This window comes from Daktulosphaira vitifoliae, unplaced genomic scaffold (assembly GCF_025091365.1).
Source record: "Daktulosphaira vitifoliae isolate Bord-2020 unplaced genomic scaffold, ASM2509136v1 Scaffold_1, whole genome shotgun sequence".
In the NCBI taxonomy this organism is placed as follows: Eukaryota; Metazoa; Arthropoda; class Insecta; order Hemiptera; family Phylloxeridae; genus Daktulosphaira; species Daktulosphaira vitifoliae.
The window spans coordinates 47,795,422-47,819,990 of NW_026099572.1; the positions used below are offsets into that span (position 1 = coordinate 47,795,422).

Here is a 24,569-nt window from a genome sequence, read left to right on the forward strand (position 1 = left end):
TTAATATTATACGATTGAAAATAAGAACTCATTAATGGTTAATCTTCAACTATTTATAATGTCTTCTAAAAAATAAAGTTTAGGGTTAATGAGAAAAGTTAAATGGAAAATCCAACCCAATCAATGTAATAACCATATATAATCATAGTTTTTGAAAATTAACTCTTATACAGGATTCCAAACAGCGGTAACAAAAAAGAACTCTGCTTATTTTTTTCGTTTTGATAAAAAGTAAATATGCTCTTAATACCCATGAAAATTAAAAAAAAACGAATATCTGGTTATTACACCAATGCCTTAATTATTTTTGGTACAAAAAAGAATACCACCAAATTCAATAATATTAAAGCTTATTTGTATCCATTACCTCTAAAATGTTTTATCGGTATAACAATTTGATTTTTTTTAAATATTATGTCGATCATCAAATTTGAACATATCAAATAACAGTTCAATAAAAATATCATCAGGACAAGGTTGTTACTGAAAAGTCAGTTTTTATTGTGATAAACTTTATATTTTACTCAACGTAGAGAAAACAACGGTAAAAACAAAAAAATAAAATATTAAATTACATAGGATTGTGTCATTTTATCGGTTTGTCCATTGGATTTGATCGATTGGGGAGGAAACTTTGAATGGCGAATTTAGTAAACGTATCCGTAGCCGTGATTGTAAGCGGAGTGTCCGTAAGGGTATGAGTTGAATGAAGCGTAGCTGTATGGAGTGGCGTATCCGTAGCTGTATGGAGTGGCGTATCCGTAGCTGTATGGAGTGGCGTATCCGTAGTTGTATGGAGTGGCGTATCCGTAGTTATAACCGTACGAGTGTGGGTAAGCACCAACTGTAATAGAAGAATACGTAATTGGAAATATTAGAAAATTAAAAAAATTTGAATTATAAAATTTAAATGATTAATACACATACTTAAGGATGAAGCGATGATGTGTTTTTTCGCACGGTTGTTGGCTGGCGCTGGTTCAGCAGCGAAGGCGACGGCAGCCAAGGCGAAGATAGCGAAACATACAAACAATTTGGAAGACATTTTTGTTGGTTTTTTTGAGTTGTACGTTAAACGTGCAAAAAGTACGGATACTGCTTTAACCGTTTTGAACGACGATTGAAAATCGAATGATATCTCTCACCAAAATATTACCCGTTATATACCAATATTTGATGTTAACAAATTTGCATTTTTGTTTATTTACTGTTGTTAAATAATACAAAGAGATGGTATATAGTAATAGATTCACTATTCTGGATTAAAATGTATTCATGCAACAAATATGAAATACGACATAAATACATTATAATGGTGTTGGTCTCTATACTTCAATTATGTGATACTAGTCTGGTAATGTCACACTCTTTTCTTGTTTTTTAATAAGAGTAGAACTGCGAGTTTTATTCTTCGCTTATTTATGTATAAAGTACAGTTTACTTAATTTCGTTAGAGTAAAATATATAAATTCAACTTTAGTTAAAAATTTATCAAGTAAAATAGTGTTGAAATATTTGTTTTGATATGATTAAAATGTATCATCAACGTTTTAAATTACAAAGGTTAGATTAAAACTTTTAATCTAACGGGTATCATAAGTTTGGAAGCAGATTTGAATTGTACGCCGACGATACTTAAAAGTTGATAGCCATACATTGAAATTTTATATGGAGTGCCACAAAATTTCCACTTTACTTTCGCAAATAATTTAGTCCGATTTTCGCATAAACAATATCATATAATACAAATTATGTAAGGCTATTTTTAGCCTTACTAGAAAGTTACTCATAAAAAGAAAATTACCAGCATTTTCAATTTTTAAACATACTAATATATTTTAAATACATATTACTTAACAAAAAGTATAAAAATAAAAATATCTACTTTTACAAAATTTGAATTTTAGCTTCGATGCAAAGCTGAGAAGGTATTGATTTTACTATGATGTGTTTTTTTTTTGTCTGTTACCACATTTTCTCAGCTCTCACCGAACGGATTTCTTTCAACGATATGTCAAAAGATCACAAATCGTATCTAGTCGAAGACATTATCCTCAAAAATTGAAAATATTTCCTTCATTTTCCGCAAATGGGGGAAATATCCAAAAATATTACAAATTTAAAAATCGCTAATTTTCGAAATTTTTTCAATTTTTTTTTCTTAAAACTGCCATAACTTTTATGAAAATGAATAAATCAATATAATTGAAGACCGGAAGGTCTGACACTTTTATATATATCTTAAATTAAAGCTAATTTAATGTACTTTATTATGAAAAAAATTAATTTGACCTCTGCAATTGTCTTCACGGTAAAAATAGACATCAAAGTTAATAAAAAATTACGATTTTTGTAAAATAATTTTTTTTTTACATTTTTAACTTTATAATGCTATAACTTATTGAAAAGTGTATGGATCAATACAATTTTTTATGAGAAATAATATTTTTTAATAATCCCTTTTTCATTCGACATACTTTATCTTAATCAGGATATTAATAAAGAACTAGCAGATCATGTAGCTTTTGGAATAATACACTAATTTTTTTTAATTAAACACTATCTAAAGATTTGCATCGAAGCGTTTTTTTTTTATAGTGATTTTAATCACTGTCAGATATCATTATACTTGATCCAACTATGCCATGTCACCACTGTGCCGCGACCCACCTGTGTTGGGTTTTTTTTTTATTATGAAATCTAGTTTTATTGTAGACTAACCAATATTATACAACTTAAAATTTAAATTATATTTAAATAATTTTAATATTGATTTTAAATGAAACAAATATAATATTTTTCGCATAGTATTCAGAATAGGGAGTACCTGATAAATTTGTTCTAGACCAATTACAGAGTTATTTTATAGTTATCTTTTTTTCTTACAACAAACTCTGTAAAAGAAACACCATATTTTATTAGTTTTTAAATAGCAATTATTGAGGCACAAAAGTATTCTTTTGCGCCCCCTAAAATTTGTCGCTGTCTTTTCAAAGTATTTATTGAACACTGTTCAATGATAAAAATGATAGAAATGGATCCAAATACCAAGTTATCAAGATATTAAGCTAGCTTTTTTAAAAAGTTCCCTCTTTTACACACTTTTTTTTAGAATGACTTATGAATTTTTAATTATTTAATTTATAAACTCAACATTAACACCCTAATATTAATAACACAACGGGCGAGGTAAACGAAAATAATGTACACATAATAAATGGATAACAATAATTGTTATGTGGTTAAAAATTACCTACCAATCGACTTAAATAGTTACCTACCAAACCTAAGAGGTTTTTGAATATCTATAAATAAACTGTACCTACTGTTTTATAAATTATGTGAGTCGTATATTAAGCTGATATTTTATTATTCTTAGTAGCATTATTATAATATTAAGCCAAGATCCTACAGTTGGTGCACTTGTCCAATATTCGTCAGTGGTACTTAAATAATCTTTATACCTAAATTAATAAACAATTGTAACTCAAAATATTGAGCTTTGTAGAGTCATACCATTTTAATCAACATATTTGTTAGAACTTTATAAGACACCCTATTTCAATGTATTACAAAAATGCGGATCACTGAAGGATGCCCGGATCGGTAAAACATTGCATATAATTGCATATCAAGATTATTATTGTTATCATTACAAAAATATAACTAGTGGTATAGTAATATTTTTTTCTTGTTAAAACAGAGTTTTAATTTTCTTTAACGGTCACTTTAAAAATTTCAAGATTTTCAACTTAATATCTAGATAAGAATTTTACCAGGTATAAAACATATCTAAAATATAAATATTATTTTTAATAATAATATTTAAATTATCTCATAACCTGAAAAAAAAACAACACCTAAAAGAGACATAAACTTAAAAAACAAAATAATGCATTTTTAATGCTTAAAAAATCTGTTTATTTTATATGTAAAATATATAAATAAAAAAAAAATAGGAATAACACTGATAATTTCATTGAGCTGCAAGTTACATTAGATGAGTTGAAAAAGTATCACATGAAGACGATATTAGTAGGCGTATGGGTAGTATCCGTAGCTGTGGGGGTAGTATCCGTAGTTGTGAGGGTAGTATCCGCTGTAGACTGATTTGGCCATTGGGTAGTTGTAAGCGGAGTGTCCGTATGGGTAAGAGTTGTATGAAGCGTAGCTGTATGGGGTAGCGTACCCGTAGCTGTATGGGGAGGCGTATCCGTAATTGTAACCGTATGCGTATGGATAAGCAGCGGGTAAAACGGCCTTCTTTACACGTTCATTGGTTGAAGTTTGTTCTTCGGCGGCGAAGGTGACGGCAGCCAAGGCAAACACAGCGAAAAGTACCTGTACAGTTGAGGATTGATTAATTATCTGAGTTTGTTGCATTGGAGTTATAAAAGAGTATTTTAGTCTCTTAAGATTGTACTTACGAACAATTTGGAAGACATTTTTGTTGGTTTGTTTGGGTTGTACTTTGAACGTATAAAGAATTCAGCTAAAACGCTTCAAACGATGACTGCAAATCGAATGATACAGATGGTTGAAAAATCGCGCTTTATATACTATAGTCCGGTATTGAGTAATTTACATTTTCAATTTTTTTCCGATGTGAAACAGCGTGTGGAATGTTGTGGGCTGATCTCTATATCATGATAAAAAATACCTTGCAAATAAAACAGGATTACTGTAACGAGTTGGAAAAAATTGTACCTCGCTTGTTACTAATTTATTCAATACATTTGGAGAAAATTAATCCTTTTAGTTTTTTTATGAAGAATATAAAATATGAAAGAAAAAAAGTTCAATAGTTAAATCGAAATTTAATATGACAGTTATGTTAAAACTGCACTGAAGAGTATGTAATTTTAATGTTTTTTATTATTTTAAATGTTTATCTTATTTCTTGAAATTCTTACCTCGTATACGTCTCAAGCAAACATAATTTATATATCAAAACAATTTTTTTTACATAGTAATGTTATTTGTTCTTTAATGATATAATTTTTTTCATATCTAACGTATATAATAGAATAAAATTGAAAACGACAATATGTTGTTTAAAGTTACATATTTTATACTCCCTCAAACATAATGGGAAATGATCGAATTTATAAAACTTTTGTCAGACAAAAGGAGCATTTATAAAGTATTTATAATAAAAAAATTGTTATAATATTATAAAATCGAGAAATTTATCACAAAAATATCATATTTTTGTTTAGGGTAGCCCAGCATTCACTGACTTAAATAACTTTTGATCTAGTTAATATTTTTTACTGATTTTTTTTTTAAATAACAGTTATACGTTAGGTCTCAATAATTTATTTATTTTTTACATTTTATTAAAAATTTTAATTATTTTTTAGTTTTAAACAAAATGTAAAAAAATTACCAGAAAGCTATTTTTTCGAGTAGATTTTAACAAGTTTTTTGGTAAAAAATATCTTATTAATATTCAATAGTAAATAGTTTCTATCATTTTAAAGTTTGTGAAAATTTGAATTTTCATGTGTCATTTTACGGTATTAAATATTGAAATACATGTTGAAACAAGGAATGAAAAAAAGTAAGATAAGTATCTCTTTAGAGATAAAACTACTTATTAAATAATAGGTATTATTGATGTTTTATTTGAACTAAAACCAGTCATTGGAATGTTAATAAATTTAATGTAAAAATCCATANTATTTGAACTAAAACCAGTCATTGGAATGTTAATAAATTTAATGTAAAAATCCATACTTATATCATATTTAGTGTGAAATAATGGTGTTTACACTGCTGTTTATTGTATAACATAACCATCGAGAGATACCGTAAAATAAATATAGAAAAATTCAAGTTTTTACGAAATTTAAAATATTACAGAAAATTAACTACCAAACATTAATGAAAATTTTTTTCATCAAATTATTTTTTAAAAGCTATTCTAAAAAATAGCTATTTTGATATTTTTCGTAAATTTTTTAAAATTTAATTATAAAATATATATTAATTAAATTATTATTATATCCCTCAAGTATATTGACTATTAAAAAAAAAAAAATAACTGAAAAAGTTATTTAAGTTGCCAATGAATGCTGGGCCATCCTGTATAGCATATTGCATAAGGGTTAATTTAGGAAATAGAAAAGTGTCAGTATTTCCGGGAAATGTTCTAAAGTTAAGTCGAGAAAGTTACCATTTTGAATGTACTCCTTTAGAAAGGTAAAGGGTCAAATTTTCATAAAATATATACCACATGATAGGTAATTACCTAAGATATCTATAAAAAAAAATTGTTTTTATTTATCGTTTTAGTAGACAGTACTAATTAAAAAAAGTTTTAAGAATGTCAAAAATTACCGATTTTTAAAATTGGAATTTTTTTAAGAATTTGCCCCACTTACGAGAAACAAAGAACATTTTTTGGATTTTGAAAGTAATGTCTTTGACTAGATACAATTTGTGATATTTTGACGTATTGTTCATTAAAATCAGTCTAGTGAGAGCTAAGAATAAGTGGTAACAGTCACAAAAAAAGAAACACATTTTATTAAAATTAATATCTTCTCAGCTAAAAATGTTTTAAGTTTATTATCAATTATTTGCAACTAGATAAAATTTGATTACAAAATATTAATTTCACATNAAGTTTATTATCAATTATTTGCAACTAGATAAAATTTGATTACAAAATATTAATTTCACATTTTTCCATGATTTTTATTGAAATGGAACAAAGTTCCGCTATGTAAATTTTTAATTTAGTAATATTTATTATCATAGACGAAACTATGGCCTGACCAAATATTTAAGACGCTTATAAAAGAGTGAGCACATAACCAGACCAGACAGGGTTCCATGATTATAATTTTCCAAAATCATTAATAATTAATGATTATAATCGTTAAATTATTTAATAACTACAACGAAAGAATTTTATACGAGTTAAGATAAAAATGAACATATAAAATGATAAATTCTTTTTTATAAAAAATGTTATAGTTAATTTAAGTAGTGGCTAACTAAATTTATCTTGCTCGATATCCCTACCCTACTAGAGGACTGAGATATCTTAGTTTCATTAGAAATCTTCACTAAAAAAAATTCGAAGAGCAACACAAAATTTTATTTTGTAGAGATCTAATTTCTCCTATGTTCACTGTAAAGACATCCTTTGGGTAATTGATATTATTATTAAACTATGTATAACATTATCATGAACAGTTAATTTAAAAAATATATTTATAAGTAATATATTTGTTTAATAAGTATAAATATTACATAATATTATATAATATTTATACTTATTTAATTAAAAATTGTGTGTTACGTTAAACTCAGAAAATATCTATCTATTTATTTTTATTTTGTCTAGTGAAATAAGAGGATTTTGAGCATCGGGGGATGAAGAAGTACTTAACCTAAGTGTACCACTAGCTATAGCCTTATACTTTAACATTTAATGTTATAAATATTATGTAGTATATTTTTAAAAATATAATTTTTTACATAAAATGTAAAAAAAAACATCTCAGTGAGCTTACGGCATAGTTAAGACAAGTATAAATCTGTTAAGTTTCACATTAATTTGTATATTTCCATTTTGTGCAACAATCATTAGAAGTTTTTTTTTAATATTGTACTACAATTCAAGAACTTTAATTTTAATAAGGTTAAAATAGGGAATACATAATAGGGAACATTTTCAAAAATTGAGTTGAAAAAAATTGTTTATATGCGGTCTCTTTCAAATCTTTCCTCTGTTCAAGTTTTTCATTGGTTTATTATGATTAGCATATTATAAAAAAAACTTATTTTCCCTAATTTATCTTATTTAATTTCGATAAAATATTTGCTATTTCTTAGATAGATTGTTCAATCATTTCTTGAACTAATTATTATAATAACTTAAACAGTTCGTGATCCTCTTGTTATACTAATTATGTATAAATAAATATTTAACCTTCGCTGATTATAATTTTAATATTAATAACACAACAGGTTTTTAATTTAAAGTGCATACTTATGTTTTATTGGTATTATCTATCAATAGCACTCAAAGCAATTGTTCCAGTACTTTTACCAATGTATATTTAAAATCTAAACATCAATTCAAATTGAAGGTCATTATAATTTTTTTTATTTACATAATAAATTCATAGAAAACTTAATAATAACGATAATTTTAGATAAATTTATATACTATAACGCAGGCACATCTTTAATTTTTTTTTTCTTAATTTTACAACAAATATTATTTTGATGACTTTATTTATTTTTTGTTCAAAACCTTCTAAAAGTAACATTTATACTAAATAAATATGCCCCTACTAAAACATAAATATTATTAATATGACTTATCTCAAGAAAATAAATTGAATATTTTTTAAATATAACCCTTTAGGCAGGCGCATGCCTATTTTTAACGTTCATAGTCGCGTGGGGGTCTATCAAACCCCATTTCTAAAAAAGTATAAAATATGTATAAAAAAGTTCATTTTTTTTAATTCAAAGACATTATTTATTACCCCATATGATATACAAATATGGATGAAATTTAAAAAATTAATTAATTACAAAATTATGTGCATTACTAAAAATTATATTACGAAAAAAAATAAAAAACTTAACTTTCAAAGTTTCATTAAAAAATGTTGGTTTGTAAAAAAATTATTTTAACTGCAAAATCTTATTTTTAAGACGGTAAACAAAAGCTTTTACTAATACAAAATGTATTTTAATTAATTTTTCTTGTATTTCTTTGAACTCAAACACGGCTTATATTTATTAGTTTTATGTGTATTTACAATTACATAATAATTTTTCTGAATTGAATTTCTTTATTATTAATATTAGAATACATTTAATTATTATGATACGAGTATATACACTTATTCGTTCGTATTAGCACATCGATTACCGATAATCAATGTGTCCACATTGCGACGCGATGTATTTATTACATGTTTTGTGTCCGTATCATCGAATAGTGGAAATTCTAAATAGATTATTTATTTTTAAAACTTAATTGCACAGTCGGTGGCAGATTCACATAATTCCAATTCCACAATATTATATCGATTAGAACATTGCATTTACGATAAAACAATATTTTGAAAAAAATAAAAGTCCAAAAAAAAATTATGACGTTACAAGTCGCGTGGGGGTCAATATGACCCATTTCAATTTTGATGGATATTTTAAGTCATACATTTTTTTCAAGGGTATTTATTTGTGAAAATTGATTCAATATTACTATAAAAACCATTTTCTAAATTTATATCTATGTACACCTTTTATGCAATATAATACATCCGCTTTTATTTATGTGGAGGTATGCTAGACACCCACGCAACTGTTTAAGGGTTAATTACTGAACAAAATCCATATAACATATTTGTAAACTTTTTTTTTATCATACTTTTCATGAGTTAATTTTTCAAATGATCAAAAAAATGTATCACTCAGACAAAACTTCATAAAATGTTCTCTGCTTAATTCAGTTTTAATAAATCTAACCAGATTACTTTCACTAATAAAAAAATAAAAAAATTAAGCGATAAAAATTTATTTTATTTTATGTGCAAAGTAAAAAAATTGTACAAATTAATTGACAAGAATAAAAATAAATTATAGAAATTCACGGAGAAGAGATACATTGAATTTTAACGGATTTTTAGGAAGTATTAAAGGAAGAAATTAATAGGCGTATGGGTAGTATCCGTAACTGTGAGGGTAGTATCCGCTGTAGACTGATCTGGCCATTGGGTAGTTGTAAGCGGAGTGTCCGTAGGGGTATGAGTTGTATGAAGCGTAGCTGTATGGGGTAGCGTATCCGTAGCTGTATGGGGTAGCGTATCCGTAGCTGTATGGGGCGGCGTATCCGTAGTTGTATGGAAGAGCTCCAACTATAAAATAAAATTTATACATTTTTTTAAACTAATTGTTTGAGTTGATGAGTTACGATTAAATTTTTAACGAGAAAAAATAGTTGATTAGTTAAAAATATTCAGGGGGTACGTGAGATCTGAACACCTCGAAATGTTTGAAATGTCATTATAAATATGGAATTAAACTCGTTATTATTACGTGGCATCGACGAAATTTTCGTTTAATGTGCCCCTCCCCCACGAAATAAACTCTTGGCTACATGATTGGCGTTAGCTTTACTGTAGTCATAGAATAAACCCAACGGTACTTACCCAAATCGGAGGCCAATACGTTTTTCTTTACACGATCGTTGGCTGGTGCTGATTCAGCGGCAAATGCAATGGTAGCCAAGGCGAAGATAGCAAAACATACGAACATTTTGGAAGCCATTTTTTTTGTTGTTTTGTTGTACGTTAAACGTGCAAAAAATACAGATACTGCTCAAACAGATACAGACGACGACTGCAAATCGAATGATACCTGTGACCAAAAATCCTCGCTTTTTATACAATAATCTGGTATTTAGTAATTTACATTTGTGTTTTTTTCAATATGGTGGATTATCTAGAAAATATGGTCCATGGAGTCTTTAATTGATTCACTTCTTAACATTTAAGATGTTTACATAATAAATAAGGTGCGCAAAGAAATATATTCCATAAAAAAATTGTCAGTTACAAGCATTAATATACGTAGAATGGTCAGATAGTGTAAGTGCTATGCCTATTATAATACATAAAAATATCCAACTGCACCACTTTTTTGTTACAAGTTAAAAAAAAATTCACTTGAAAAAATTTGAATTAGAAAAAAAAACACCTTTAAAGTATTTTATTTTTGTATGATACACTGTTCATAAGTGTTGTTATAATTTCAACTAACATGAAAAAATGTATAGATAGAATATTATTTAGAATTGTTCCACCTACAATTAAAAATAAAAATATATTATTTATTATGTATAATTTCTAGCTGAGTTTTAATTAAAAATAATAATTTTGCGAAAATATGTACGTACACTTAACACCAAATCAGACACAGTTGAAGTAATAATAATATATTATATGTTCTAAAATAAGTATAATAAAATATATATATATATTATTCAGTAATTTCTTGATTTTTTTAAAATGTAATACCTACTGAGTTACAAACAATTTAATAGATAGAGTGGATACTCCGCCCGTGTTCAAGCCCATTCTATGTGTTTATGCCTGTAACTTGATAAGTACTTGCCATAAAATCGGCTTATCAATATTTATTGTAAGTAATGGTCTAAAAATTACTTTTCGAAATTTAAATAAAAAATATATATATATTTCTAAATAGTGATAAATAACATAAAATATGCTTTGAACATTGTCTAAGAAAATAATTATTGAATCAAAAATTTTAAGTGGTATGAATCAGATTAAAACCATTCTGTATATATTTATGAGAATTTTCTAATAAGTTTAGGAATGGTATATATTTTCTACTTCCAACTTTGTGTTTAGATGTTTTTGAACGAGTTTTCTAATGATATTAATTTAAAAAAAGTTGATTATTTTAAAATTAAAATTTTTTTTAATTCGTTTGTTGATTTAAAAAAAAAAATAAGTAATTGTTCAAATGTCGTATAATAAAATTAAATGAAGAATATTAATTGAGATTAGATTTATTACTAATTTAGAATTTTAATTGGGATGAAAAATATTTATCATCTGATGCCTTTATTTTTAACTAAACATTCATAAAAAAATAATTTTCCCGACTATAAACAAAAAAAAAATTCTTAAGTAATAACTATTTATAAGTTGTTATTTAAGTAGATTTATTTAAGTTTTGATAACGATTAATTGAGAGCTAATCGTCCATAAGTCCATAAAAAGTCCACGTGTATTCATATATAAATTATTTTAGAGAAAATAAAATTAGTTTTAATTTAGTTTTGTTATTTTATATAGTTTTAGTTTTTTAAGTGTGCATAGTCACTGCCAATGCACTCAGTAAGACAGTGACTCAAATATGTCCATTTTACGTATCCCATACCGAATTTATTAATAAAAATTGGTTTTTCACCGATGTGTAATAAGCTTATCTCTATGAATTTCACTGTTTTTAACTAACAAACGTTAATTCGAAAATAGCCAACTAAAATTTTACCGTATATCAAATGGTATAAATCATGTAAACATGTTTACATAAATTAAGTTAATGTAAATATAATTAGAATAATACAAAAATATATTTATAATTTAAATATTTAAAGATATTTTAAAATATGTAACTTAAATATGAATTTTACCAAGAATTAATTTTTGTTCTAATTTTGAAATGATATAGAATAATTTTAAATTATCCTTAAAAAGAATATTTTTTGTACGAATACAAATTTTATCCATAGAACATATTTGACTTCTATGATACACATAGAAAACATGTTTTACTGATTTTAACACTCGGAGATAAAAATATTACTGAAATTTCAATTGTCATTTTTTAAGATATTAATTAATATGTATTATATAAGTATACAAGTTTGAAATTTTACAATATTGACGACTTCCTTTGGGGGGAAATATTTGTAATGAGCTAAATTAAACATGAATATGATTTTAAATATAATGCAAGATTAACTTCTAGGTGTCTAACTTAATCCAAAAATAATAATAAATACTGATACAACTATCTATATTCAAACAGGGTAATTTTTTAAATTTTTGAACCTTAATTTTGAATTTTTTTTTTACTTATTTTATTATAATAAAATAAGTAATATATAGCAGATAGCAATTTAAAAAAGTAATGTTATAAAATATTTTTATAACATTATGTGTTATAATACCGTTATATAAACATTATAAAAAAAAAATGCTTCTACTAAATAAGTCTACAATATTTATGTGTAAATGAAATTTTAATGATGCTTAAAAAACTATACTAAAACGTTTGCAATGCTTTAAAAAAATTTATTTTTTTAGAAACAATAAAAAAAAAAGTTTACAAAAAAAAACAATTATGAATTACACTGTTTCATATTATTTCATAAGACCGAACACTTGATTTGATGGACTGATAAAGAATCTTTGAATGGAAAAATTAGTAGACATATGGGTAATATCCATTGTAATAGTTGTATGGGTAGTATCCGCTGTACACTGATCTGCTGTGTCCATATGGATAAGAGTTGTATGAAGCGTAGCTGTATGGGGTAGCGTATCCGTAGCTATATGGGGTGACGTATCCGTAATTGTAACCGTATGCGTATGGATAAGCAGCGGGTAAAACGGCCTTCTTTACACGTTCATTGGTTGAAGTTTGTTCTTCGGCGGCGAAGGTGACGGCAGCCAAGGCAAACACAGCGAAAAGTACCTGTACAGTTGAGGATTGATTAATTATCTGAGTTTGTTGCATTGGAGTTATAAAAGAGTATTTTAGTCTCTTAAGATTGTACTTACGAACAATTTGGAAGACATTTTTGTTGGTTTGTGCTGAGAACGTATAAAGAATTCAGCTAAAAAGCTTCAAACGATGACTGAAATCGAATGATACACATAATAGAATTTTCGGGCTTTATATACTGTTATTGGGTATCGGTAATTTACATTTTAATTTTTTTTTTTTCCCGAAACAGAGTTTATCAAGAAAATATAGTATTTAGTAACAGATCTGCTGCGTAGTTAAAAAAAATGAATTAGTAATAAGATAGATGAACGGAATTAAAACACTCAATAAAATGCGTGTAATCATATAATGTACATAAAATTAATTAATAATTAAAATATAATTCAAACTACGTTAATAATTGAATAATATTTAGTTTATAAAATTCAATGCAATAAAAACAATTTCATATTAAGTAAATAATTAATTAACATTGTCAGAAATTATGTTTTGCAAAAAAGAGATACGGATCTAGAAATTTTTCAAGGAATGAATAAATCTTTTTTAATCATTAAAAATGTGACTTTTCACAATTTTATATAATAGTGATAATTTTGAATACTTTTTCTTTTGTCATTCCACTGATTTTTAATAAAAAAGTAAAATAAAAAGAGTTATAGTTCAAGTAAAATATTAGTGCGTCATGTCCGTGGATCCGAACTTTTTATAAACTTTTGACCTATAATTACACTTATATATAATAAAAGTTATTTTTATTGGTTTTACTAGTTAAATTTTGAAATAAATCAAAGAGATGTAAGTTACTGTTTATTTAATAGTATTTTTCAATATTCTCGTAAAACTGTTTATAGCTGTCAGGTTTTGATTTGAAAATTTAAACACCTCAAATACTTAGAAATATCACATAGATTGTTTTAGTATGCTATATAATATTTTGTTACATTTTTTATAGCACTGCATTTTTCATAATGTATAATTCAATATCACAGTGAACAATATATTCACACATGTTAATAAATTTGAAAACTGGTCTAATCTAATAAAATCGAAATGCAAGTTCCTGTAAAACTATAATCCTCAAGAGAAACCGTTTTATTATGCTTGTAAATAAATCTACATGTTAAAATATTTAATGAATTGAATAGCGTATGTTTTGTCCGTGTACTTTAAAAAACAAATTTTGATAGTATTTTTTGTATTATTCTCTCAAAGCATTTAAATACAGAAAACATCAACATACTATATAGTGGTTTTTATTGACAGCGCGGGATTTTGTTCATAACTCATTATGTAAATCTATGTCGGTACACTAAAATAACCGCAAACAGTTCTGAACTGTCCTTTGAATAGAAAATGATCCTTTTCCCTCTTCCTACTCCCCGAAAGTTCAAATTCGCATTAGTCCATTAATAGATTTGATGTAATAAAACAGGAACGATATAAATATGACACAGGCAGCGGTTGGAAATCGAATATTGCCCTCATAGCGTCCACCCACGACAAAAAACAAATCGAACTCTGTTAAATGAATACAGGCACCGATTTATAGGATTCAAATTACGAACTCTATTTGTACACGACGCATAATATTGGATTGGTATAAAAAAAAAAAAAAAAAGAGTACAACACGACAACAATATACGTATATTCGCTTTGGAGAATGACACCGGAGTAGCCACATAAATTCGTTACATTAGATAAGAACCCGATATATTACCCGTAAGACCCATTGAGTCCCAGAAAAGCGCAAAACAGGATATCGTAAATTTAATGGTTCTAATGAACATAAATTGTCAATTTTATTGTTTATAGAGTATGAAATAAACGTTAAGTTTTGTACTATAATAATGACTAATGAATACACGTTACGCTAATACGGTGAGACCGCAAATTATATAAAATTTTCCGTATTGAAATCATTTATCCGCAGGTTAGACCTTGTAAGATGATTTTATTATAACCAAAAACCGAAATTATGTTTACACACTTCCGTCTCTGTAACGATGAGCTTATTGTTATTTAAAATTGAATTCTAGTACGCCTGTCATAAGTGTCAACTGTTTCTTTTATTAAGATTGGTCATTTATTTGTCAAAAACTGATACACAATTTACCTTTAAGGACATTACTTGTCTACAGATATAGTACGAGTTTATGCCTATTAATAGCTATTTAAATTTGTTCATTTTTTCTCTCGAATATGTTATAATAATTAATGTTTCTGGACTTATTTGATGATAATTTCTTTAAACGTGTCTTATAACGTGTTTTTTTTAATTTCCTTCGTGTAATACTTATTTTACCAAGTGCATTAATTCAATAGCCTTGAACTATTTTATTTAATTGTTAACCTTCGTCGTGAAAATTTTGTTCTTAATGCAAACTATTGTTAAATGTGTATTCTACTACTATAATCGCATCGAATTAATACCAAAATACCCTATTCATATGTAAACAAATAGCTTTTTTGTGTTACCATGACTAAGAATAGAAATCTTCAAAACCACAAATGGCATAGAATAAAATAAAAACAAGAAAAGTTTTTGTACCGAAAAAAAAAATTATATTGTATTTAAGAACTGAAAACTAAACATAATGTACAAAAAAAAAGACACAACATTGAGTTATGGTATTTCATTAGAATGAACACTGGATTTATCTGATCGAAATGGAGTCTGTCTATGGCGAAGTTAGTAAGCGTATGGGTAGTATCCGTTGTAGTTGTTGTAGTAGTTGGATGGATAGTGTCCGCTGTAGGCAGATCTGGCGTATCCAGCGTATGGATAAGAGTTGTATGCACCGTAGCTGTATGGGGATGCACCAGAGTATCCGTAGCTGTACGGGGAAGCACCAGCGTAACCGTAGTTGTATGGGGAAGCGGCGTATCCGTAGTTATAACCGTATCCAGCGTATGGGTAAGCACCGGCAGCTGTAATAGGAAATCCGAGTTAAATTATTTGATATTTAAACTTATTTTTTAGAATTGTCTCGGCCACTTGATAGAATATAAACGTGTGTAATTATGATTCTTTTTTTATCACGAGAAAAAAAATAGCGAGATTCGAGTGCAGTCAAGTGATTTATTTTTTATCGAAACAGCGAATGATTGTTGTAGTCGTTAGGCATATAAAAATTTACTTACCGTAGGCTGGGGCGTAAGCATCTTTCTTTACACGGTCGTTGGCTGGTGCTGGTTCAGCGGCAAAGGCGACGGCGGCCAAAGCGAAAATAGCAAAACATACCTGTAGAAAGATTTATTTTTGTTAATATTATAAGTCTTTCGCCATAAATTCAGCAAAATTAAATCTTGGTCACTTTGCACTTACAAACAATTTGGAAGACATTTTTAGTGGTTTGTTTGGTGTTGTACTTTGAACGTGTAAAAAAAATACGAGTTCTGTTAAGACCGTTTAAAACGACGAATGCAAACTGAATGAAGATATGGGTAAAATGAAAGCTTTATATACTATATTCAGGACTATAATTTTGCTAATTTACATTAACTCAGTTCTTTTTCACTGGAGATTCACTAATTTTTTTTTATTACATGATGATGTTGGAGAATGTTTTCCACTACTTGCAGAATAAATACAGAACAGGACAATTTATGGATATAGAGAAAACCAGCAAAAAAAAATTAAACTGTCATTAACTTAATAAATTAGTCCTTGTCATTTGGAATAATTTTATGAAAAAACAAGTTTTTCTTATTTTTTAGCAAAGAATAATACTAAAAAGAAGATGAAATTTGTTTAAATAAAATCTACTTTTTTAAAAAACATTTCCACTTAAGAATTCTAATACTCAGCACAGCGAGACTCTTAGATAATTACTTTGCTAATCATTTGACAACCACAAATACTACCTTTTGTATGCTTGGAATTTTAAATTTAATATTTTTTAAATTTTTCGCTTACACAAAATTTTAGTTTTCGTAGTGAAATTTTATTACAGAAAATGAGTTTAAAAAATTTTATCCTTATTAATAAAAATTTCTTGTCAAAAACATTATGTAAAAATAAATATACAAGTTACAAGTTAGTTTTTAATAGTAAATAATTTTCAAAAAATGAAATTGATAAGACTTCTTGCAATGCTTATTTTTTTAATTGGGTGTACATAATTTTTGTTAATGAACTTTTTATAAGATTTTAACATGATATTTACTTCAGCATAATTTAAGTGTAATATATTTTTAAATAAACAGACAAGTTAATTATAGATGATTACATAATTAATTAGTAGTATGTATTCAAATATGAAATATTACACAAAATTTGTTTAAATCAACCAGTACAAGTTTTCATTAGTCCTGGACGGCGAAATGTAAATTAAATCTATTATAATCAATTCGTTTAATAGATAACATAAAACGAGCATAAAATTATAAATGTCAATTAAAATTTATATTAAGCCTATTGCGCAAATTTAAATAAATATTAGATTTCTATTGCTTAGATATTTCATCAATATATCAATTTCAAGTTTTTAGAGAAATATTAATTTATATTATCTTATTTATTTTGTTTATTGGATTTATTCCAATTTTGTTATTATTTTTTCGTTAAATAATTACCACGTATTAATATTTGAATTATTACATAATATTCTATGAATATCTAAAACTGATAGTCAACGTTACACACTGAATTAAAAAATATTTGCAATGATTGAACAAACAAATAAAATACATCTTGAACATTTTTCACTTTAATGTAACGTCAACAGCGACAGGAAATTCTTTTTTGAAATTGAATCGACATAAATATTTTTTAACCTAATCCAGGTCTGATGTGAGCATCCTTTTTATTTCAACCAAGGTATTGGGTATAGAAAAATCGAAATCTCTTTATCTCTTTACCTTAACCGGCAATTTTTCTTTTACCCTAATTCAAACTAATAAAATATGCCAAACTTTTACATGATAAATGTACAATACACGCCACATAATGTTGAACGCTATCATTTTATTACCATAAATATAACAGCCGATTTTTATTTATTGTTTATTTTTTAGTAGTGTGGATGGCCACCACAACGATCAGTTGCAGCCCCCGGCGGATCCCTCAGACGTGACCCGACACAAAATTGTAGTCATGGGAGCTGCCCGAGTTGGCAAATCTTCACTTATCACTCAGTTCCTATACCGAAAGTTCTCATCGAAGTACAAGCGGACCGTCGAGGAAATGCACCATGGCCAGTTTACGGTTGACGGCGTTAAAATCGACCTAGACATATTGGACACATCTGGGGCGTATGAGTTTCCGGCAATGCGCGCCCTGTCCATATCATCGGCGGATGCCTTTGTGTTGGTGTACTCTGTCACCGATCCTGAATCGTTTCAGCAGGTGGCAGCCATCAGGGACCAAATAATTGACACTAAGCATACGGCCGACGTGCCTATAGTCGTTGTCGGAAACAAGCTCGACCTTGCCAATACCGACAGAAAGGTTAGTGATGAATATCTGCAAATTCCAATTGATTTTTTTTTTATTCTAAGATCATTGTGATTTTCATCCAATATTGTTAAAACTAGTAGTGTGCTCAAAATTTTATTTACAAGGTATTATACATGAAAAAATTGTTAACCATCCCCTCTACATATCACCTTTAATTATTTTTGTCATGTGGAACATTCGATCTCTAGTAATTTCCTTGACACGCCCCAGTTTAAGGCCTACATAAGTATAAAGCCTCTTCGAAGTGGTCGGTCTTATACATACGATAGAATTTTTTTGCCAAACACTTTTTTTATTAGTATACTCGTAAAAACAGGTTTAATTAATTTCAAATATATTTCCTTTGTTTTATACGTTTTCAAAAATTCATGGCGTTTAAGGTTAATATTAAAATCGATATAAATGGCGTTATAATATTTCGACCGTGTGTGACATTATCTAACAACAAATACGAAGAGCCCGCCAAGATCGATATATTTTATGCACAAAACCATTAAGCCTCAGTATGATTTTATAATCCAGTTCTTAGCAACAACTAACAAGGTGCTATAAGATAATACAGCATAAATAATTGTATTATATCGTATAATACACGTGCGCTCATAAAATTATACTACACAATATTTACGATAAGATTTAAAGATCATAGATGCGCAACTCCTCGTGGTAAGCAGTTAAAGCACTTCGAGAGTTCAAGTGCTCAATAAAAATTCATAAGGTTAATTTATGTACAAAAAATAATACTGTAACGTAAAAGAGGTGAAATGGTAGCGTCAGAGTGTATGCAAAAGCTCTCTAGAGCTGGTGTTATGAATTATTCAAGTTCGGTTTTTTGGCAACAGGTGTTTATGATCAATTCATTTTATTCACACTGAAAAGAAGTTACTTGCTACAGCACCCTAACTTCAAGATGAATTGTATCAAATTACTATTCTACCAAATGCAATTTTAATATATTCCATAAGAATTGTTTTTCAATGAATAAAAGTTACGTGCAATAGAGAAATTATTTATATTAATAATTTAAATATTATATTGGTTTTTGGCATTGAATTTTTAAAAATCATTATCCAATTATGAATAAAATAAATGCCTATATAAGATTTTATAATTTATAAGATTCGTATATTAATTTTTAGGATATTAATAATATCAATTACTATTGTCTACAATTGCTATTGTCACTTAACACTGATTTGTTTAGTCACTTGTATTGTACTGACTAATTGCATTTATTTTGGATAATATACTGTAATCATCAAAGCTTTAAATTTTTTTTTAACTTACTAAAATTTGGATGCATATTTCATTAATAGCTTATATTGTAAGCTATTAGTTTATACGTAATCAATGAGATTCATCGCGACTACAGCAAACTGGAAGAGAACTATTTTCATTGGCCTCATACACGTTTGAAACAATAAACAACTACGTATAAGTACCTATAGAACAGCTATGGTACAGCATATTAAAATATTTAAACGGACAAAGTGAACTCATCTCGAGTAAAAGCCCTAGGTAATGCACATCAAAGACGAAATCGAATAACATGTAATTTTTCAAAAATTATCTCTCTCAAGATTCTCGTTTAGTACATATTATTAAAATAATTACCATGTTCGCTTTGGGAATTCGTAATACAAAGTGGCCTGAGAGAACACCAGAGAACTCGTTATATATTTATTAACTGAGCTTTGAGGGAAAATTTTTACTGGTTCGTTTCATTGATAACTGTTACTTACAGCGTAGGGAACGGAAAATCTATGCAAAATAGTCGTTCGCCAGTAAAAATTATTACTATTGTTCAAACAAATAACATGGTCCTCTAAAACGAAAGCAATTATTTCACGCGCCATACATATACTCCACTCGAAATTTGTGTAGCTGATATTTTTTTACTGATTATTTAATTAGCGCTCACAACTATCGAATGGATATTGACAAGCGATTCGGATGCTGCTTAGTTTATTTTAAGTTACAAAATTCAAAATTTAAATAAACAAAGTATTCGTACAAATTTTTCGGTTCGGTTTCAATGGCCCAACAGCTGCATATATTAACGAAATAGGTCGTTTTAAGGCGATAATCGAGTATTATCATAATACATTAGTCCGATCGTTGCATTGTGCACATAACCATATTGTTACGAGAAGTGTGTTGCGGCATAGGCTTTGAATGAAAAAAAAAAAATGATTATTCTCAAATATGCCTAATGTGAACTGAGAACGACTGGGAAAACCTATTCGAATCATACAATGATAAAGTCATATACGTTTGGTTCCCATGACCCGAGGAAATGATAATAAAAAAAATCTCTTCTGGTGCAGTCGTTAATAAATAAAGTATACAATGTTGATTGTGCCTATCTGCGCGTCATAGACCACTTGTGTCGATGACCCAAGAGGTGCAGCAGCGTTTGCAGTGTTTTGGTAAACAACATTACAGAGCGAAGGTAGTCCGTGTCGAAAGACTTATAGAAAAAATCAAGTGCTTCAATTCTCGATGACCGACGTGTTTGTTTAAGATATTTCGCNTGTTTTGGTAAACAACATTACAGAGCGAAGGTAGTCCGTGTCGAAAGACTTATAGAAAAAATCAAGTGCTTCAATTCTCGATGTGTTTGTTTAAGATATTTCGTTTTTGATATTAACTGAATCCACAAGCACTGCGTCTTGTGAGAAAGCGATAGGATCGCCAGTAGCCGAATTTTTTCACAGAGTTTGTTTTAAGAAATTCTGACAAAACTTTTTAAAATATTACTGAACCGTGCGCTGTTACACTGTACATAAATTTAATTTGTAAAAGTTAGTTAATGAAAAAGACGATAAGTTTGCAAGATTGCGAGTAAAGAAATTTATAATTTGATATTTTAAAGGCGTCATAATAAATTCAGCGCTTTCCATTAATAATTAATGAACTGAATTATAATTATTATTATTCAGTTCTCCCAAATTCTAGTAATTAAACGTAAACACGAGACAACACAAGTGTGTGTATTTCAAATCAAAAATCAAATACATCTGTAATTAAAACTGTTTTTATAATCCTATAATTTACATAATTAAAATTTTTAAAATTTTTATTTATTTAAACTTGTCTATTTTATTGTGTTACTAGATTTTTTAATATATTTTTTAAGTATTAGCCGTATGACACAAACGACATTATGCATTTTTTATATAGTATAGTTTTTTATAACGGTTCAAACACATAAAAAAAATACGTTTTACATATCAAATCAAATGCAAGTTGAACTTCTAGATTGTTAAATAATTATACATTTAAACGCTTAAATATTCATATTAAAAAACCGCATGTCATAAATATAAAATATGAAAAAGAAACTAATTAATTGCGCCATTGAATCGTCTACTTCTTTTTATTAATGTACGTCTAAAATATCATGCTAATAGTTGACCTGCGAATCCTTGACTTTTATATGTTTCACTAAATTTAAAATTATTCACATGAATACTAAACAACGATATATTTAATTTGACAAAAAATATATATAAATTTAAAACAAAGTTCTATTTTTATATCGTATGAATTATATTATTTTGCTAACCAATATTTTAAAAATCGTATTGAATATAGCATAACCACACAACTTAGAAAATTTTTAAAAATTAAGTATAATTTATATTTTTTAAATATGAACGTTGTAAATACACGAAAAGTGTTCATTGGTTCAAGACTAATTTATTAATTTATTCCTCTTAAAGTATAATCTACTAATTTCAAAGATCTCATTTGATAGTCGTTTAAGTAGGAATTTTATTTGTTAATCATTAATTTTTAATTAAATTTTATACAGATAATCATTATAATTTCAGTGGAACGTTTAAATATTGCATAAAAACTTGATCAGTTTAATGAAATTGAATGCCTCTTTATGTAAAGCTCGAGGTGTCATATTAATTACCATTATTCTTAATAATAGTTAGATTTAATTGATGTTATTTATTCTAGTGAGATAAGAAGCACTTTAGCCTTGAAATGGAATTTAACTTAAAGTTAATTTGTTAATTAATTCTATTCAAAATCACAGACGGAAGATTTAAAAAGAAAACGTATTTATTTATTCTCGCAACGCCTTATTTATGTAGTTCTTATCGTTTGGCTCATTAACTAAGCATAGCTTTCCACTTATTAATTTAGCTTCATTACAGTATTATTGTACAAAATAATATTGATTTCAACTCATCGTCATAATAAGTATCCATTAGTTTGAACGTCGTGTCTGACATTAATTCATAAACTAATTGAACACTTAAAACACATGTACATCAGTCAAAAAAAATAAGTGAGAAGTTGTTACGAAGAAAAAGTACGGATCACGCTTGATTATTTGTGATGATATACTAATGATGAAGTAGTTGAAATTATTGAACATTTTTCTAACATAAGCAAAAAATATTAAACTTTTGACGAGAATTTTTCTTCAAAACTGAATGATATAAAAAAATAGCGAATGCCAAAAACATAACAATGTGTATACAAGTTGTTTATATTTTTAAATACTTTTGCTTTGATTTTAATGAAAATCAAAGTAGTACTTTTGAGTAATGATTTTTATTTACTCGATAGTGAACAAAATCTTGATAATATCAGCTGTTTATTTCCTATCAGACAACAGGCAGCTCGACGATTATGATCAATGACACGATTAAAGAGCAATCACATTATTGTTAAACGGTAATTGTTTCGTTGACAATAACGGTAGAGCAATATGATATTATAATAAAAAAAGTGTTTCATTGCAGATAAATCGAAAATTATGTTTTATCCTCTACAATACGTTTTATCACCTCTGCTTATAACCTTCAAAACACTCCATTACAACAAAAATTATATTGCAAACGATTTACTCAAAAATATTATTTGAATTATAATAATACAAGATCAAACCGTGGATTCGGAAGGAGAGAAGGTTGAACGTTATTCGCATCGTCAACAGTTTCATAACCGAATCCAGACCACTCTGATGACCTTGGTTTGTCTTAAAAAAACGCGTTTTGAGTGCATATAATTTTATATGGACGGTGAAAGTTAGGTAACCAAAACAAAAAACTGAATGACCGAACGGTCGCCTGAGTACAATAAGAATGGCTATACAATAAAACATTTTCAAATTGGTTATTATTATTTTAATTTCCTTTTTAAAATTTAGAAATGAATACGGAGTGGCCCACCACTCACTGACAACTTAAATAACTTTTGATCCAGTTAATATTTTTAGTTGATTTTTTTTTTTTAATAATAGTTATACGTTAGGTCTATAGCTATATCTCAATAATTAATTTTTTTACATTTTATTAAAAATATTAATTATTTTTAAATTTTAAATTTTAAATAAAATGTAAAAAAAAAATCTAAGATAGCTATTTTGTAGAGTAGAATTTAAGAAAAATTTTAGTAAAAAAATATCTTATTAATATTCAGTAGTAAATATTCTGTAGCGTTTTGAAGTTTGTGAAAATTTGAATTTTCATGTATTATTTTACGGTATTAAACATTGAAATACGTATTGAGAAAAGGACAGAAGAAAACGCTATCTTTTCATGATTACTGTGTATACATATGATGATAATGTGTATACATTACAAACTTGGCATTAATACCATGATAAGAAATTAGATAAGACAATTATTACTTATCACTCTCATTCAAAAGTATAAGTCATTTTCATGGAAAAAGTTACACACCTCCAAATTATAGTCTTCTGTCATTGTTTAAAAATTGAAAAATAATAATAATGACGGGGTAAGGAGTACTACTGAAGATATTAAGTATGTGGTGAAACAAATTT

General features: G+C 27.3%; 3 protein-coding genes and 3 long non-coding RNA genes across 7 annotated transcripts in view; 1 reads left to right on the plus strand and 5 right to left on the minus strand.

Annotated features, from left to right (window-relative positions):
- The window catches only part of LOC126894846 (ras-related protein Rap-2b), a 94,780-nt gene that overhangs the window by 37,649 nt on the left and 32,562 nt on the right, over positions 1-24,569 (plus strand). For both annotated transcript variants that reach the window (XM_050666146.1, XM_050666147.1), the window contains exon 3: positions 18,316-18,748. In XM_050666146.1, coding sequence (XP_050522103.1) covers positions 18,316-18,748 — 433 coding nt within the window. The remainder of the gene's footprint in view (positions 1-18,315; positions 18,749-24,569) is intronic.
- Positions 496-1,376, minus strand: LOC126894859 (uncharacterized). Its single transcript, XR_007701528.1, has 2 exons — positions 928-1,376; positions 496-844 (listed from the first exon to the last, which is right to left on the minus strand). It is a non-coding gene; the product is annotated as an uncharacterized LOC126894859 (long non-coding RNA).
- LOC126894858 (uncharacterized) lies at positions 3,898-4,811 on the minus strand. Its single transcript, XR_007701527.1, has 2 exons — positions 4,428-4,811; positions 3,898-4,341 (listed from the first exon to the last, which is right to left on the minus strand). It is a non-coding gene; the product is annotated as an uncharacterized LOC126894858 (long non-coding RNA).
- LOC126894857 (prisilkin-39-like) lies at positions 9,535-10,401 on the minus strand. The gene is made up of 2 exons (XM_050666160.1): positions 10,185-10,401; positions 9,535-9,890 (listed from the first exon to the last, which is right to left on the minus strand). Exons 1-2 carry the CDS (start codon positions 10,300-10,302, stop codon positions 9,682-9,684), a joined length of 327 nt encoding a protein of 108 aa, XP_050522117.1. The 5' UTR covers positions 10,303-10,401; the 3' UTR covers positions 9,535-9,681.
- LOC126894860 (uncharacterized) lies at positions 12,843-13,699 on the minus strand. Its single transcript, XR_007701529.1, has 2 exons — positions 13,353-13,699; positions 12,843-13,266 (listed from the first exon to the last, which is right to left on the minus strand). It is a non-coding gene; the product is annotated as an uncharacterized LOC126894860 (long non-coding RNA).
- LOC126894855 (prisilkin-39-like) lies at positions 15,838-16,787 on the minus strand. Its single transcript, XM_050666159.1, has 3 exons — positions 16,625-16,787; positions 16,441-16,540; positions 15,838-16,227 (listed from the first exon to the last, which is right to left on the minus strand). The coding sequence occupies exons 1-3, from the start codon at positions 16,640-16,642 to the stop codon at positions 15,989-15,991; spliced, it is 357 nt and encodes a 118-aa protein (XP_050522116.1). The 5' UTR covers positions 16,643-16,787; the 3' UTR covers positions 15,838-15,988.